Source organism: Callithrix jacchus, chromosome 5 (genome assembly GCF_049354715.1).
Source record: "Callithrix jacchus isolate 240 chromosome 5, calJac240_pri, whole genome shotgun sequence".
NCBI classification, from domain to species: Eukaryota; Metazoa; Chordata; class Mammalia; order Primates; family Cebidae; genus Callithrix; species Callithrix jacchus.
Window position 1 is genome coordinate 58,761,720 of NC_133506.1, and position 17,893 is coordinate 58,779,612.

Here is a 17,893-nt window from a genome sequence, read left to right on the forward strand (position 1 = left end):
CGGTGTTGCAGCTTATACCACAATACAAATGTTTATTCTCCATCATTTCAAAGGTCAGCCAAATCAAGGAGAAATATGTGAAATGCACAGAAAAGCACAAAAACAAAACAAAAAATTACCTGCAATTAACCTCCCACGGGTGACCGCTTTTCCGGCTTTGCACCTTCCTAATGCAGACTCGGGTCCCATCACTGCACACCCGCGCCCTGGGGCATCTGCGTGGCAGGGGCGGGGGACCGCGGTCCTTTCAACGCCGCCGCCTCCCGCCAGGGCCCAAAGGCTCGGCTGGTGGGAGACTCAGACCCAAGTGCGGGAGCACGGGCCCCAGGACGCACCCCCACCCCCATGCCAGTCCCCCGTCCCCTGCTACCCACTGCCCGTGGCCCTCGCCTCCCTGCCTGTCGCCCGCTGCCCCTGGTCCTCCTACCCCCGTTCCCCTGCTGCCCCCTCCCCAGAGCCCCCGCTCCAGGCCCCTACTCGCCCCTCCCTCGTTGTCGGCCCCGGTGAACGCGCCACCCCGGAACCACCCCAGCTTTCTTTCGCGGACGCACGGACTCATCTCCCGCCTGGCCTCCCCCACGGCCACAGCTACCAGCTGCGCTCCGGGGCCCAGGGAGGGGATGGACGGCGCGTCTGCGCGTCTCTATGGCGACCGGGCGGCTGCGCGCCTCGAAGGCTGGGGCCTGAGGCGGAAGTCCCGCCCCGCCGGCTCCCGCGAGACCTTGCGAGCGTGACGTAGCCGGAAGTTGGTGGCGGCTTGTGGGCGCCCGGGCGCGTCCCCGTTACAGTGCGGCGGCTCGACCCCGGCTCTGGCCTGACCCCGCGGCCCTGTCCGCCTCCTGCCAGGTAAGCGCGCGGCTTGGCGGCGCGGGCGCGGGCTCGGCCTGAGGCCCCGGCTCCCGCGGCGTTGGCCCCGGCGTTCGCGGGCAGACCTCCCCCCCACGGCCGCCCCCGCCCGGACCCCGCTCAGCCCCGAGGCTGCTGCCCAGAGCTTGGCGGCGCCCACTCCGCGGTCCCCCGGTCCGTTCGGCGCTGGGCGGCTGGTCCTCCTCGCGCGGACGCCCCGCTGCAGCCGCCTCTCCCCGGTGCCGCCCCGAGTCCCCCGCGCCCTCTTCCCTCCGAAGCTGCCCTCCACCCGCACCCCGGATCTGGAATCCCCCACCGGTTACGCGAGTCCAGAGGATCCCTGCCCGCTTAGGGCGCGAGCAGGACCCTGCCCTGTCCCCTTCAACCCCCTCTTCCCGAGCTCCTTAGGACCCAGGACTGGGCCTGGGCTTCCACCCCTTAAGGAGTGAGGGTTCTGCCCGGTGTCATCAGAAGTGGGGTGTTGGTGAGCCCACTGTCGTCAGAAACGGCAGCCTCAGCTCGCGTGGTTTCCTCTTTACCCTTTGACGTGGCTGCCTGTCTTAAGGGAGAGAGAAGAAACCAGGAAGGGGCTTTTAAAACTGTTTTCACTTTCTGTGGGTTTGGAAGAACTATGCTTCGTGTCTGTTCTTTTAAACGCCTTAATTACAGGCCACCAGTTCTAAGAAGTAACTCTGCTCATTTTTTGCAGGTCTGATTAATATTCCTGCCACGCTCTGTTAATTTTAACAGCAAAGTTTGGCTCTAAAGTGACCCAGGGCATCGAAGCTGTTAGCTTTGTTTAGGCATCCCTTTCTGGGGCCGCATCCCTCTCAGAGTTGAGAAGTTGTCTGTTCTTTAGGAGAAGGGGCTGCTGTTCTTAGACGTGGGTCCTTAGGTGCTTCAGACTCAGCATTTCTGCCTGTCACTGTGTCACAGCCCTAGGGCTTGAGCAGTGTTCTTAAGCATCCCTTTTGACCTCACCTATTGCGAGTGTTCCAGCTTAACGGATCCTGAGTTTTGAAGTCTCAGTGGCTTCCGAACTAATACAAAGTGTCCTCGCTGGGTTTGATGTTTACTGAAGTTATGTGCACTTGCAGGAGGAGGGATAGTTTTACATCTTGGTTCAGGTGTTAAGAGTTCCTGGATTATTTTTCAAGGTAAACCATATTGGGCTTTTGAAGGTTAGGAGGTATTTGTTTTTGTGTTATTAACTTTAACATTTCAGGTAACTGGGGCTCGTGAATACCCAAAATTAGTCACATAGAGGAGTTACTTTTAAATCCAAGGGAAGTCCTTTATTTTTTGCACATTTTCTCCCTGCAGTAGTCCTGTGAGTATCCTGTGTATTTTACAGTTAGAAATTGAAGGAGCGTCTCATGGTTCTGACTTTTGTGTGCCCGTGTCTGTTGGCCAATACATGAGCCCCTGAGAGCAGGCCTGGTGCTGTGGGAAGGAGCGAGTGTGGAGACCCAGAGCGGCCTCGTCCTGCTCTGGTGGCTCACCTCCTCTGCATGGGCCGGCTTCTGCGTGTGCCTGCCGTGAGAAGAATGTGTCCCAACGGCCTTATAAGCTCAGCCCCGCTACCCTTGGTGCCAGGACCTCTCCAACCTGGCTTAGCCCCTTTCCATCTTCAGTGCTGTGTTCGGGTGGAAGCTCAGTTTGATGACAGTTTCGCCTGAATGAGTCATGCTGGGATCCAAGTCTATGCGGTCGGGAGTAAGCTTTCAGACCTGCCTCATGCTCTGGTTCCTGGGCGCTCTCACACCAGGCACAGAGCATTACGGAGTAGAAGTCAGCCCAGGGTGAACTTTTGGCTTTGTTTTGATGAACTGCAGAAAACATATTTATTTCCTGACTTTGAGTGGGTTTAAAGTAGGTGCTGGTGAATACTAGGAGTCATGGGCTTCAGAATTCAGGAACTTTGACCGTGTGGAGAGTTGGGACACTCCCCCCTCCCAGTGAATACCTTGTTTCTGCATACTTATGATGAGAAATGAAATATAGGACAGAGATTTTTCTTTTTTTCTTTTTTTAAGCTTCACCTCAACATAAATTTCCACCTACACCGTGAGTAGGAAAGCTGGTCTACACAGTCCTCTTAAATACAGTGGAGGAGGAAAGGGCTGGCGCTGGAAAGGGCAGCCGTGCACACGTGTAGTTTCCTGTGGCTTACAGAGCGCTGTGTGTTCTCTGTGTAGTGAGGTAGAGGGAACAGCACACAGCTCCGTTCTTATTGAGAGGTGGGTGAGGCTCAGCGCAGTGAGGCGTGGGCGCGCGGGGTGCAAGCCTGCTTCCTCCAGGCTGGACTGTCTCTGCAGCCTGCCCATTGGGGGTGTATTCGGGGCCACTGGGTCATTCTCGTTGGACACTGGGGTTGGTTCCACTCCTTCCTCCAGCTTTGAATCTCAGCTGTATCGGTTTTCCCGGCCCTGAATTGGATGGGCCACCAGCGGAAGTTGTGCTTTGTAGTTAGGAGAGCTGCAGAGACATCCGCAGGTTTTCTCTTCAGCCCGAGCCTGGTTGCTGCTATCCCACTAGGGTCCCTGTGAGCCACCGCGGCGGGGCTGATGGTCCGAAGCCACTCTCTCTGTCCTGCTGCAGCCACACTGCTGCCCCCCCCAGGACTCGGAATGGCCCCAGAAGGACCCACCTGCAGGTCCCCCAGCAGGCCAGCTGTTCCCACACTGTGGGCAAGGGCACTGCTTCTGCCCCGCAGTGGGGATGTAGCTGGAGGCCGGAGCGCAGTCACTGGGCTCCCTGACTGTGATCAGCCCAACTGTGGTGTGTCACCTTTTAGGAGGAAAATCGAATTTAGCAGCCCATCTGTGTGTGTTTTTAAAGACTACCCCTTACTGTGAATTTCACTGTCAGAAGACAGGACTTTTTATAAATGATGCAGTCTTGGTGGGGAAGAAGCACAGTGGCGCCACTAATTACATGATCTTCCCGATCATCACCCTGGCCACAGCCTGGGCGCCTCCTGGGGTGTGGGGAGCAGAGTCCTTTGGAAAGTGGTCCCCAAGGCGCCCTGCAGCCAGCGGCCCTGTGACTGGGGCTTCTGAGCAGCTCAGTACAGCTGCCCCTCAGGTTTTCTGCTGTGTGGTGTTTTTGGACAGACACTATTTTCTTTTTTTTAGAGCAGCCTGTGTGTAAGTTTAAAGTGCTTGTTTTTCTCTTTTGCAGCATCATGGCCAGCCCAAGAACCAGGAAGGTTCTTAAAGAAATCAGGGTGCAAGATGAGAACAATGTAAGTTTCTGCCTCCCCCCATGCTGTGGTCAGGGTCAGGGAGTCCTGGGAAGTTGTGCTCTAAGTCTGTGGTTCTGGGGCCCTCCTTGAGTGGATGGTTGTTGGCGTGGCTCTGGACGTGCGTGGCTTATGCTGGCCGATGGCGTGGGTGGGCGGCTCTTAGAGTGGTGGCCATTTCTGGCACTCATCACTGCTGGCTGTTGGGGCGGGGGGCACTGGTCCACATTTCTCAGGTCATGTTACCCTAAGGATAGGTCTGCCTCCTGTCTGAATGTTTTATTACACGGGAGGCTCTTGCCTCTCACACCTGGACCCACCCACGCCCTCTGGCCACCCTGGGCAGCCCTGTTGGGCTCATCTGCAATTGCTCTTGTCTGCACTTGTTCCTTGGGGCCACTTGTCAGGTCTCCCATCCTGGGCTCTGCCCTGAGCCACCTGGTGAGTCCCTGTGGTCCTTTACAGGTTTGTTTTGAGTGTGGTGCATTCAATCCTCAGTGGGTCAGTGTGACCTATGGCATCTGGATCTGCCTGGAGTGCTCGGGGCGACACCGTGGTCTTGGGGTACACCTCAGGTCAGTGTCCTGCTGCTCCAGCTCTGCAGAGAGCCTGCGGGCCATCCCTCATCTGTTCTGACACTGGAGGTGCTGACGCCAAGGAAGCTCGGGGCCGCCTCCCACTGGGTGGCCAGTGTCACTCCGGTGATGCTACCCACAGGGTTCCAGCTGCTGGCCACTTGGCCTCCCCTCTGCTGCTGCTTGCTGTGTCTAGTTTGCCAGCATGTTGCTGGGTGGAGGGGCGTCCCTGAGTATCCTTGGTGCTGAGTGATTTGCTCCATCCTCTGGTTCCCAGCTTTGTGCGCTCCGTTACTATGGACAAGTGGAAGGACCTTGAGCTTGAGAAGATGAAAGTGGGCGGGAATGCTAAGTTCCGAGAGTTCCTGGAGTCACAAGAGGATTACGATCCCTGTTGGTCCTTGCAGGACAAGTACAACAGCAGAGCCGCGGCCCTCTTCAGGGATAAGGTAGGGGCAGCTGGCTCGCTCTCGCCCGTGGTACGGGGCTGCTCCCCTGTCGTGGCAGCTGGACCGTGGTCTTTAGTGGTTCTGGAGCTGGTTCTTTTGCTGGTTCTGGCACACCCCCAGGCACACACAGTCCAGGACAGACAAGAATGTCATGATCCTCGCTGCACCAGGGCATGGGAGGCACATGGCTTGTAATCACCAGGGGTGGAGACAGACCATCCCTGCCTCCAGGGGAAAAAGGACTGTGGCCCTTATTGGCTCTGTGACACGTTGGGCACAGTGTTTCTAAGAAGTATGGAAGCCAAATAGGTGGGACCCTGCGTTTGAAGTTGGAGCTGCACCAGCCAGGAGCTCCCCAGCTCTGTTGTTGATTGTAAAGTGAGCCCTGGCCTCTATATCCACATCTGGACTGTGCACCTGATCAGGGGCATTGAGGGGGGCTGGGAGGAGGCTGTGGGTTTGGGTGTTCCAGGCGCGCCATGGGGGCTGTGTGCTAGAGTGGACGGTGATCACGGGCGTCACCAGGCAGAAAGCTCTCTGACACCTTGTGTCTTGTTGTTAGGTGACCGCTCTGGCCGAAGGCAGAGAGTGGTCTCTGGAGTCGTCACCTGCCCAGAACTGGACCCCGCCTCAGCCCAGGACACTGCCGTCCACGGTGCACCGGTAGCTGCTCCTCTGGCCTCTCTCAGGGCCCCAGTGCAGTTTCTGCTGGGCCCTGATCTTAATATCTTGGGTTCCCCCACGGAATCCCCCACTTCTTTGCTGTTGTGACAGCTCGTTCCCAGAAGTCAGAGGGAAAAACAGCTTTTTTCGATTGCCAAAACAGTCGAAATTTTGCTTTTGGTAAAATTTCAAGCAGTAAAGCTGTCTCAAATAGTGCCCCAGGCAGGCTCCACACATCTTGCACACATGCACACAGTCATGTGCGCTGTGGCGCTGTGGGAGTTCATGTCTCCATCTCTCACAGCACTGCTGTCTCCCCTTCCCAAGATTGTCTGTGGCGCTGGCCCTGCCACCCTTGAACTGACCCCTGTCGTGGATGTATCCCACGTCCTGCTTCAGGGAGTGTCCCTGGCAGGGTGACTGTGCAGTGGGAGGTCTCCCCACCTTACTTGGAGCGCTGGGCCCCCGCCACGTCCAGGTGCTTCTGGCAGAAGGCATTGTACTTCGGGCAGCTCCAGCTCAATTCCGGGCCCTTAGCCCTCTTGCCCCGCCTCTCCCCAGTGCCTCCCGCCGACAGGGAGAGCACAGAGCCCACTGTGGAGGGAGGCCTCTTGTGATGTCCATGAGGCTGGCATTGCTGGGGTTTCAGCACCTGAACCCAGCAGCCACTGAGACAGAATTTGAGGCCATCTTGGCCTCAGGTACTCTTGGGGTGATGTGAAGGCACTGCCAACATAGGCCACATGGTTCCGGGGTGCTGCTGGGGTCACCTCAGACTCCACCCAGTCATGGTCTCACCCGCTTCTGATGCTTGGTTTAGAGCCTCTGGCCAGCCACAGAATGTGATCGCCTCCTCGGACAAGGCTTTTGAAGACTGGCTGAATGATGACCTAGGCTCCTATCAAGGGTAAGGACTTGAGAGCTGGGGGCGGCTCGGGCAGGCCAGGCCCACAGGGTTCCATTTGCTGGGCAGGGCTGCTCCCCTCGGGGCTCCCGTGTGCAGCGGGTGCAGAACCCATGCATGTGCTGTGCAGGGTCCGAGTGCAGCAGCCACAGCCAGCATGAACTGGGGTCTCGCTGTGGAGAAGAGCTGACGCTTAGGAGAAGAACAGCACGTTTTCTACCTGGAATCCACCCAACCTCTCAGTGAATTTCTGTCCCCAGCACTGTTATAGAGCTGTTTTGATCTTTTTTCCAGTACTTCTATTACTGGGTTTGAGAACTTGCTGGGGTCCCTCTGGTGATGTGGCAGGAGGGTCTTTTTAAATGGACAGAAAGCACATCTCTGCTGCTGGGGAACCTCAGAAGGCAGTGTGCACATCCTCAGAGCCCAGCCTCACCTCCGTTCAGGGCCACACGCCTTTGGGGGAGCCGGGTTCACGCCGGCCTCTTCAGCCTCATGGGGAGCCGGGTTCACACCGGTGCCTTCAGCCTCATGGGGAGCCGGGTTCACACAGCATCTTCAGCCTCATGGGGAGCTGGGTTCATGCAGCCTCTTCAGTCTCTTGTCCACTTTGTTTTCAGGGCCCAAGGGAATCGCTATGTGGGGTTTGGGAACACACCACCACCTCAAAAGAAAGAAGATGACTTCCTCAACAATGCCATGTCTTCCCTGTACTCGGTGAGGATTTTTGGGCCTGCAGACCATGCCTCCCATGGGCAGACCCAGCTTGAGGGCACAGCGGCCGTTGGGGGCAGTGAGGCAGGCCTGGAAAACACACCCTCTTTGTCTTGTTCTGATTTAAGAATGCCTTCCTTACCTTCAGTGATGTTTTCTTGCAAAAATGTGGCTTAAATTTTTCAGATCCCAAAGGTATTCAGTCACTACTTTTTTTTTTTTTTAAGGTAGAATCTCACTTTGTCATCCAGGCTGGATTGCAGTCGCGTGATTTCGGCTCACTGCAACTGCCGCCTCCCGGGTTCAAGAGATTCTCCTGCCTCAGCCTCCAAAGTAGCTGGGATTACAGGCGCATGCCACCACATCCAGCTAATTTTTGTGTTTTTAGTAGGGGCAGGGTTTCAACAGGTTGGCCAGGCTGATTTCGAACTCCTGAGTTCAGGTGTTCTGTCTACCTTGGCCTCCCAAAGTGCTAGGATTACAGGTGTGAGCCACCACACCCAGCCATCACTAGGTATAGTTCAAATCTAACAGCTGATGTTCTTCCTAAGAATGCAAGGACTGATGGCAGCTGTACGGCCATGCTGTCTGCGTAGGGAGTGCTGAGTGCGGTGGGAAGCCGGCTCTGTGGGGGAGCTCTCGGGGGAGTGGGGGGAGCTCTGTGGCAGCACTGGGAAGCCGCTTGGGTGCTGCTACCCTTGGGGATGGAGAGGGCTTGGCTGAGTAGATGTGGCCCCCCCTTTGCTCTCAGGGCCGTTCCTGGTCTGGGGATGCCTGGAAGCTCCAGGTCAGACATTCAAAGTATGACAGCCTGGGCTTGTTGCATTTTTCCGGTAACAGAAATACATTTTGTTTGACTTGCATTTCCAAGGAAATTTTTATCGTCTGTAAAAAAATGATTTTTGCAGGGTATGGTGGCTCACGCCTGTAATCCCAGTACTTTGGGAGGCTGAGGTGGTAGATTACCTGAGGTCAGGATGAGATCAGCCGGCCAACATGGCAAAACCCCATTTCTACTAAAAAGATAGAAAAATTGGCCCAGCTACTTGGGAAAGCAGGGCAGGAGAATTGCTTGAACCTGGGAGGTGGAGGTTGCGCTTGCAGCCTGGTGACAGAGTGAGACTCCATCTCAGAAAAAAAGAAAAGGATTTTTGTTCATTGCAGCATCGTTGTCCATTGTTGGGGTCATACCAGCAACGTGAGTGTCTGGCTGCGGGGCCGCTTACCTGGGAACTTGAGCTGAGAGCCAGGGAAGGGCTTGCTTTGTTTTCTGGTTCTCTTCCTTGAGACAGGTCTTGCTCTGTTGCCAGCGCTGGAGTTCAGTGACACAGTCATAGCTCACTGCAGCCTTGAAGCCCTGGGCTCAAGCCATCCTCCCTCCTTGGCCTCTTGAGTAGCTTGTCCTCCCAGAGTTCTGGGATTACAGGTGTGAGCCACTACACCTGGTCAGAAAGGGCTTTTTAATAATAATATGACAATGTCTTCAAAGTATGTTGAGAAAAGCAGGTTTAAAATCAATGCCTTCATCTGTAAGGAGCCCCCAAGTGCGTGGAGCTTCTGGTCACTCGGGGGGCCTGGCTGCGCCTCGGCCGCAGACAGCACGGTCACTTTTTCTTGCGGTCATTCGGCATCTTTGGGGAAGAAAAGCGCATTTTTTTCAGCCTGGGCATGGGCTTCATTTTAGTGACTCTTCCTTCTGCCTTTTCCTTTCTGGGGAAGGCAGCTCAGCTTAGTGATGGCTCAAGTGAGGGTCCCTTTGCATTTCCTTTACGAGGGAGGGGACGAGTTGTGATTTAAATGAGATGTTTATTCTTCTAAATAGCTTTAGTTTTTCTCGGGAGACTTAGGAGGAAGTTCTGAGCATAGATGGAGAGCAGGTTACAGCGGTCATGACCCCACCCATCTCACCTCTGTTCCTCTAGGGAGGTAGGAGAGGGCAGCCATGGCGGCAGGAGGGGCCACTGGTTTCGGTGGGGAAGGAGGAGGGAGCATTGGCTCGGGTGTCAGGTTCCTGGGTCTCTGTCCTGACATGGCTACTTTCTGTCGCCCCGCACTCAGGGCTGGAGCAGCTTCACCACTGGAGCCAGCAGGTTTGCCTCAGCAGCCAAGGAGGGCGTAAGTCACTGTCCCCACAACACCACTGGGCCCCTGGGGCACCGGCTGCTGCTGGGCTGGGGTTCTGGGAGCTGTAGAAGGGATGTGAGACACAGAGGGCTTGAGGGTGCTCTAACCAGGGGCTGTGCCATGTGTGCCAGCTGGGGTAGTGCCAGGGCCTCGGAGGTTCTGCAAAAACACAGCAGCTCAGGCCGTTCAGGAGCCGCTCCTGCATCAGACCCGCTGCTGGCAGGGGGGTCTCCCCCGATGAAAGTGAGGGAGAGTGAGCCTGGTCGATCCCTGGACTGCACCCTCACCCAGCAAGGCGGCTCTCAGGCACCACGTGTCCCTGGAGCTTCTGCCTCTGGGGCTTGTCCTGTTTTGATAGTGTTTTCTCCCTTCTGCCTGCTCCTCATCCTGAAACTCGGGGAGGATTTGGGGCTTTTGTTAGGGCAGACAGTGGAGCACGAGGCAGGGACCCAGGAGCAGGCCTGAAACCAAGATGGGGCGTAGGCCCCTGGGGGCTGGGCTGTGGTGTGAAAGGAGAAGGGGGTAGCCCGGAACAGGATAGAGCATCGCACTGGGTGCCTGCAGCTGCCCAGACAAGCATCCCGCACCCCAGTTGGGGCTCTTGTGAGCGGAAGTCACAGTGCGCACCTGCCAGATGTCTCTGTGGCCACTCTGGTCCTGTGTCTTCCCCAGGTCCTGGAAGGGACAGCAGGCCAGGTGTCCAGGCTTCAGCTCCCATAGCCCCATTACTCCATTTGCCAAGTGGCTGCTTTTGGTTCCCAGGGCCTCCATCTCCTCGCCTCCAGGGGAGGGCTGCAGGCTAGGGAAGTCCAGGTGCCTTCCAGCCAGAGTGTCATGGTCCGTCCTTTCCTCCTCCCATGGAGCGCAGAGGTCACTCAGGTGCTGGGCGTCGCTGTGCCTGGACCATGCTGGGCAAGGAGCCACCCCCACATTGGGGGAGATGGGGCTGGGGCGGTGGTGAAGCCCATTGACAAGCACTGCTGTGGCTTCCCCAGCCTGCCCTCTGTCCCAGCAGGCTCCACCCTGGGGCCACGTCTGCAGGTGTTCTGAAGGCTAGAGGATGGGGCTGGCCCTGCTGTTCCTCGGACTTATACTGCTCTTGTGCGCCCTGACACCAGTGGCATGCCGGGCTGGCCCCCCTCCAGGGAGAGGCTGGCATTTGTGCTAACCCAGGCCCCACTGCAGCTCTCCTGGGCATCTCAGAGCTAAGGGTCGCTTCAGAGCTGCTGGCAGCCTGGGGGCCACTGGGAGACAGTCCTGGAACTGAGAGTCCGTGGGCCCTGAGGAAGGAAGCTTGGCAGGTGGTGTTAAGCTGTTGGCTCCGTCCGTGTGTTTCATTTTAGGCTACAGTGTTAACACTGTCAAGCCCTGTCTGTGTTTTCTGTTTTAGGCTACAAAATTTGGATCCCAAGCAAGTCAGAAGGTAACAGAGGAGAAGCTTCTGCACCCTATCCTGAGCCTCTGACATCATGTGCAGCGCCCAGAGCTGCCTGGTTCCCTCTTCCCAGGCCGCGTGCTCAGGGCTGAGGGCCCAGCATAGCAGGGGTGTTTCCAGCATGTTGCTCCCTGACTCGGCCCCTCTTCATGCCAGAGTGGCTGCCTCATGGGCCTGTTGAGGGCCTTGGGGCCAAACTCTCCACTGTTACTGGCACCTGGTGCTGGTGTGTGGCCACTTTGCGGCCGAGCACCTTGTTGGGAGCAGGACTGCCCAGCTTGGCAGATGGCCTACACTGGCGGTGGCTGCTCAGCCGGCAGGGGCGTTGCGGGTGGTGCTGTGCCGGCAGCACCCAGGATGCGTCTGTACTCGGGGGCCATGGAGCGTCCCTTTGCCCTGGCCAGGACATGCCCTGGTTGTAGGTGGTGTGGTCTTGGGCCTTTGTATATCCGTATTCTTTAGGATGTGAGTGGCGGCCCCACAGTCCCCACTTGGTGGTCAGGGCTGCGGTCTGGCTGTCCTGAGGGTCAGAGTCACCCAGGAGGCAGTGGCCACGTGAGGCCCACCACGAAAGCCAAAACTGCTGTATGTGTTTTTTTAGGACACACTCTTGCTCCCAGGGGGAGGAGTCTATTCTCACGAGGTGCCCGTCTGTCCCCCCATGGCCTGTAGCACTCCTTTCTCTCTGAGGGAGTCTTCTGTGTGGCCACCCCCGGCTGTAGGGGCTTTGCCACGGCCCCCAGGCTCCTGAGCCGCAATCAGTCACGCAGTTTCTGAGCGTGGTGGTCAGGTCCAGGGCAGGGAGTGGTGGCTCCCCGTCATGTTGCTGAGACACCCCCCCGCCCCCTGTGCTGCCTTATCGATGCAGCACCACGTGGCGGGTTCGCAGGTGCTCTGAGTTACTAATGCCACCCTCACCTTGCTCTCTCCTCACCTGTTGCCTTGCTGCCTGGTAAAGTTTTGGGGTCACAAGCAGCAGCCGGAGCCGGTAAAGCCCGCATCTGCTTATGCATGGCGTCTATGTCTCCGCCGAGAATGCGCTTGGCTCCCGCCGCCCCTCCTGCGTGCTGCCCCTGTCTCGTGTTGCCTCACATGTGCGCACGCGCAGACCCTCTCCCGGCCTTGGGCCGTGGCTCTCCAGGATCTGCGTCAGGCTTGCTGGTGTGTGCCTGTCACCCCAGTACCACTGCACTCCAGCCTGGGCAAAATAATGAGACCTCGTCTCCAAAAAACACGGACCCTGACCCAGGCTTGCCGCCAGGAGGCGCTGAACGCGGGGGGGAGGGTGTGGGCAGCTGGCACTGGGCATGAAGCTGCTGCTGAGCAGGGTTTCCAGGCCGTGCTGCCCTCCCTGGAACTTATTGCAGAGGAGGATCTTTGCTCCGTGACGAGTCCTTCCCCTATGGTCTTTGATCTGCGCTTCTCCCTGCGCAGAGGTCTTGGGGAGAGGAGGCCTCACCCCACATCCACAGGTGGCCCTGTGGCCATCATCCCCAAGTGACTCGGGATCAGGAGGGGCTGAGCTTTCTCAGCAGCTTCTTTCCATGGCCCCAGCCTCCCTGCCTTCTTTCCTGTGGGGGAAGGAAGACGAGGCATCCCAGGTCAGCCTGGGGTGGCCACAGCTGCTGTTGCTTCTGCTTGAGGTGCATGGGGCATGTCCTCCCCGGCCCAGCCCCGCTGGCTGCATGGCGGCGCATGAGGGAGACCCCCAGAGGGAGCTCCCTGTGTCCTTGAGGGCCCTTCTGCGAGAATTGGGGGCACGGTCTTCGCTGACTATATGTTGGAGGCTGACTATATGTTGGGGGTTGTGTGCAAAGCCCTGTTTCCTGCCTCCTGGGCTTGTGCCCTGCTGCCTTCCCCTGCTGGCGAAGCTCCCGCTGCCCTTTGCTGGCCTGGGCTGCCGCTGTCAACCCGTCTCCCCCGCGGAGTTGCCATCAGGGTCACATGACTTCCCTTCCTACAGGCGTCCGAGCTGGGCCATAGCCTGAACGAGAACGTCCTCAAACCTGCTCAGGAGAAGGTAATGGGGCAGCTCCGAGGGGTTGATGTGCTGCTTGTACCCAGCGCCCTTCACTTGGGGGTGTGGGTGTGTTGGGGGCATCAGGGTTGGTTTGTCCAGCAGCTGGCACTCAGGCCCAACCTCACACCCCACGTCTCTAGCACAGGTGTCCTCCTCAGGCTGGGTGCCTCTCGGAACCTCCAGCTGATCTCTTCCCCTGGCCTAGGGCCTCCCTCACAGGCCCCCAGCTCCTTCCTTTCCTCCGCCTCACCCCCTAGAGCTGGCCCCAGTGCTGTGCACAGAGGAGGCTCTGTTGTGGGAGTGACACGCGCCGTCCTCGGGTCTGACTGGGATACGTGGGGGACCCACCTGGGGAAGCATGGACCATCCTCGGGTCTGACTGGGACACGCAGGGGACACACCTGGGGCAGCATGGACAGTCCTCAGGTCACTTTGTCAGCAGTGCCTGGCGGGGGCCACTTCTGCAGGTGCCAGGCCTGGCAGTGATGTGGTCTCTTGATGCTGGAATCACTTTGGGGCCAGTGTAGAACTTTCTGGGCTCAGCCCAACAGCTGTCCACGCCCTTGTTTCGGGTGCCCTCACCCTGGGGACTCCCTGCATTTCAGAAGCTTTAGGCTTTAGTCTCTTCCGCCCCCACTAATGCCGCTATCTTAACCCATGCAGGTGAAGGAGGGAAAGATTTTTGATGATGTGTCCAGTGGGGTCTCTCAGTTGGCATCCAAGGTAGGGAGCCTGCCAGAGGTGCAGGCACGGCTGAAGCCAGTTTCCATATCCATGGCCCTGGGCACGAGAGCAGGGGCTCTCTGAGCAGGCCCCAGCCTGACCCAGCCCACCTCAGCAGTGGCCCCATCCTCTGAGATGGAAGGAGGGCTGCCCGGCCTGACAGCCAGAGGGATATGGAAACAGCTTGGCCCGCTGCCACCCAGCCAGCCACTAACTGTCCCTTCCACTCTTCCCTTGCTGCTGCTGGCCTTTTCCTCGGTAAGTGCCGGCGCCGTCCTCGCCGTCTTCCGTCTGCTGCTCTGCGGGCCGGTCGGGGTCTGCGTTTTGTCCTGTTTACTGGCGTGAGGTACTCTGCAGATGGGGAGGGAAGAGCAGGCTCTACCCCCTCCGCTGTGTGTGTGTAGGTGCTCCTGAGGTCTGTGCACGCGGCTGTCCTTGCTGCCGCATCCCACATGCACCCCGCGCTACTATGGAGTGTCCGTATGCGTCTCTGTCTGTATGAGTGCACCAGGCACCCCTTGCTTCTGGATTTTACCTGGGCCTTCTCAGCCAGTCGGTGTGCACTGGCTTGCGTGCCTCTGCCGTGATGGGGCCTTCCTAACCTCTCTTCCCATCTCCTTCCAGGTCCAGGGAGTCAGCAGTAAGGGATGGCGGGATGTCACCACCTTTTTTTCAGGGAAAGCAGAAGGCCCCTTGGACAGGTACACCATGTCCCCATCCCCCGAGCCTGTGTCCCACCCCCTCTCTTGATGGTGGTCGGCTTCCTTGCTGGGCAGTGTGGGGGCGGGGGGCATCGTGGAAAGCTCTTCTAGTGCTCTGCCGCTTCGGGGGCCTGTCTCACCTGTCCCTGCCCTGGCTGTGTGCTTTTTGGAGCAGGAGCTGGGCACCTCAGGCTGGGGTGGGAGGGAGAGTCTTACTCACTGATCAGAGGAGGAGTCGGCGCTGCTCTGCCATTCCTCTGTCTCCCAGACTCTGGGTGGGTGGAGCAGATAGGGGACCAGGGGACAGTAGGGCTGGGACCCCCAAGACCTGTCCTGGGCCCCGGGCTGGGACCCCCAAGACCTGTCCTGGGCCCCGTGTCCAGCTCTGCCCTTGGCACTGGGTGCCCCAGGCATTCCTGCTAGAAGCTGGCTGCTCTTCTCAGTCCCTGACCCCAACAGGAACCACAGGGCTCTCATAGGGCCTGGCCCTGTGCTGTCCACTGAGACGCCAGCCCTTGTGAACACGTATGCTCTGCCCCCAGATGGGCCCAAACTTTCCCTACAGTTGCTACGTCCTTTCCCTCTCTGTGTGTGTATAGGGTTTCAGTGGTATGACTACAACTGAGGGCAGAGGGCAGGGCCTGGTCCAGAGCCGACATGCGGCGGGGGCATCTCTCGGGAGAGCCTGAGTCCCCACGAGGCCAGTGCCCCTCCCCCTCCCCCCTTAACTAAACCACTGATGACATAGCAGGTTAGAGCTGGTAGAAAAAGAAATTTTCTGTAAAAGAGTGGGCCCTGGTTCTCCAGGTCCCTGGCACAGTTTCCTCTGCTCTAAAATGGGAGAACCAGCTCCTGCCTGGCAGGGCTGCTGTGGACCCCGAATGCTGGCCTGGGAAGGCGCCACAGGGCCTGGTGGTCACTGTAGGTGCAGAGCTGTTGGGGGCACGGAATTCTGAGTGGTGGGCTGAGTGACATTCACAGTCCCCCTTCTGTCTCTTTAAAAGCCCCTCTGAGGGCCACAGTTACCAGAACAGCGGTCCAGACCACTTCCAGAACAGCTCCATAGACCAGAGCTTCTGGGAGACCTTCGGGAGCACTGAGTCTGCCAAGGCCCGGAAGTCCCCGAGCAGCGACAGCTGGACCTGCGCGGACACCTCCACGGAGAGGAGGAGCTCCGACAGCTGGGAGGTGTGGGGCTCAGCCTCCACCAACAGGAACAGCAACAGTGATGGTGGGGAGGGTGGGGAGGGCGCCAAGAAGGCGGTGCCGCCGGCTGTGCCTGCCGACGATGGCTGGGACAACCAGAACTGGTAGGGCCACCGCAGCCCCGTCCCCAGCGCTCTGGGTGACTTCGTGTTTGCACTCTGCCCTCGTTCTCCTTCCCTTTGACCCAAGAAGCAGTGACCGCAGTGTGAGGACAGCATCTTGGGAGGCAGGACTCTGGGGAGACGGGTTCGTGCCACCTGTCCACCGTGGGGTCTCGGTGCGTGGGACGGCTTGCTCTCCATCCCCTGCGGGGGGCTGTCCCATCCCACACTCCTTGGGCATTCTTGGACTCCAGCAGGGGCCCGGTGTGGCTTACTGGGAGGTGGGCTGCGGCACGGACCCTCACAACTGTGTTCCGGTGGCTGGTTTGACACATTTTCTCCAGGGTCAGGGACCAGTCACGTGCCATGCTGTCAGCGATGAAAGGAGCCGAGTCTCGTGGAGATGTTTAACTCTGGGTTTGCTCTAGTTCTTTCTTTGAAGAAAGTGACTGCAGTGGTAAAGACGGCAATGCTGAAGGAGACACTGGCGCTCACACTGCCACTGACCACCCTTGCTCCTGTGTCCACGCCTGCCTGGGCCCATGTCGTTACCCCGAGTGGCTTCCCTGCATCGGCCTCGTCCAGCCGCCACATTCACTGGACACACCTCCCAACGGCCATGCCTGAGCTGTTCTCAGTGCTGAAACTTGACTATTCTGGAATGCCCTGTTAAGACAAAGGAGTGCGGGGGGCCGGGTGGGCCCTCAGCCCCGGTGCAGTGGGGTGCGACAGTAGGAGGGGCTGAGCTAGAGTCACCTGTGTGCAGTGCCTGGGTCTGGAGAAGGTCCAGCTTCTCGTCAGCCCCCAGCATGCAGCTGTGCTCATGTCCCTCTGACACCCCCCTCTGGCTTCTCTGTCATTTGAGTCTGGTTGGCTGCCTGGAGCCTGGCTGGCTTGAACCTGTTGGATGGGGCTGCCCTGCAGCCTGGTGCCCACCCCATGCTGACCTTCCCCAAGTACTGGATGACATGCCGCTGCATGTGACTCAGTCTCTCTCATCTGCTGTGTGTGACCCTCTGTCTTGGCCAGCTGTGCATGTGCTGGAAGCTCGTGCAGTGTGTGAGGTGCTCTCCCCTGCCGCCATGCTCCTCACTATGGCCTCAGCCATGCTCCCTGATCACCCCACTTTCCAGCCGCCATCCGCAGCGCTCCTGGAGCAGCCTGGCCCTTTAGCCCTGCGCACGTCCCACCTCAGGGAGTCGGCCACCTGCAGAACAGGATGGGTCCTAGATTTCAGGGAGCCCTCCTGGCACCCGCTCCTCCCTGTGGGCACCAACCCCCTTGGTAGCCAACCTGGAGGGCCTGTGCCTTTGGCTGCCACAGACTTGGTCACCAAAGCAGCCACCTGCTATAGTTGGACCTGGGGTCAGAGGCTTGGGGTGCTGAGAGGCCTCAGGGCAAAGTGGCCAACACAGAGGTCACAGGAAGTCAGTCTTGGAGAGCGGAGCATGAGGTCTTGGAATGTCTTTCCTGAGCTGAGACTTGGGTGGCCTTGCGATTTTCCCCAAGGGCTGCTTGGATCCTGGTGGGCTGAGTGCTCTGAGGAGGGGTGCATTCCATCCTGGAACCCAAACTCTATCCCCCCACCCCCTGGGAAGGTGCCTTGCTTGGGGGCAGGGTGACAGTCCCTTCTAATGGAAAGTGCTGTCAGTGTTGGGAGGGGTTGGGGCCACCTTCGGAACGGGATGTGGTGGCCAAGACACCTCCACAGAGGGTGAGGGCCTTTCCCTTCTGCAGGTGTGGGCAGGTGTCCCAGGACCTGTGGGCGCTGGGGCCTCGCCTGGCTGTGTGAGGGCCCATGTGGAAGGCACAGACTTGACAGCTTTCCAATAAAGCACATGGGAGCACGAGGAATGTCTGGGTGCATCCCAAGGGGCCACTTTCAGTGTGGTGTTAGTAGGGTCATGGGATCCCCAGGGAGCGGCGGTGGAGCACTGGGCTCCCTCATTTCTCCTGGTCCCTTGCTGCACCCAGCCTTCCTGGGGAGTCCTTGGCTTCACCCCATCTGAGCCAGACCTGGCAAGTAGGCAGTTGGGTGACCCAGCCAGAGAAGTGGTCATGGGCCTTTGGCTGGCCAACAAGACTCCGGTGGGTCCAGTGACCCTTGGCCTGGGGAGGTGGGCAGTGGCTCCTGTGGTGGAGGATGGTACCTGGGCCTGGATCTAGAAGGGTTCTTTCCCCTCCCAGA

At 58.6% G+C, this 17,893-nt stretch overlaps 1 protein-coding gene across 15 annotated transcripts; it reads left to right on the top strand.

Moving 5' to 3' along the window:
* Positions 1-741: 741 nt before the first annotated feature.
* Positions 742-17,555, top strand: ARFGAP1 (ARF GTPase activating protein 1). Of its 15 annotated transcripts, XM_035302891.3 has the most exons (15): positions 742-846; positions 4,030-4,093; positions 4,556-4,665; positions 4,943-5,114; positions 5,677-5,777; positions 6,598-6,684; positions 7,302-7,398; positions 9,454-9,510; positions 10,910-10,942; positions 11,913-11,942; positions 12,918-12,974; positions 13,638-13,697; positions 13,961-14,043; positions 14,322-14,398; positions 15,403-17,555. In XM_035302891.3, the coding sequence occupies exons 2-15, from the start codon at positions 4,034-4,036 to the stop codon at positions 15,462-15,464; spliced, it is 1,086 nt and encodes a 361-aa protein (XP_035158782.1). In that variant the 5' UTR covers positions 742-846; positions 4,030-4,033; the 3' UTR covers positions 15,465-17,555. The 15 variants fall into 15 exon arrangements, with proteins under 15 accessions (XP_035158782.1, XP_054112880.1, XP_035158776.1 ...); XM_054256905.2 differs by lacking the exon at positions 11,913-11,942; XM_017972165.4 differs by lacking the exon at positions 13,961-14,043 and having other exon boundaries at positions 749-846.
* Positions 17,556-17,893: the final 338 nt, after the last annotated feature.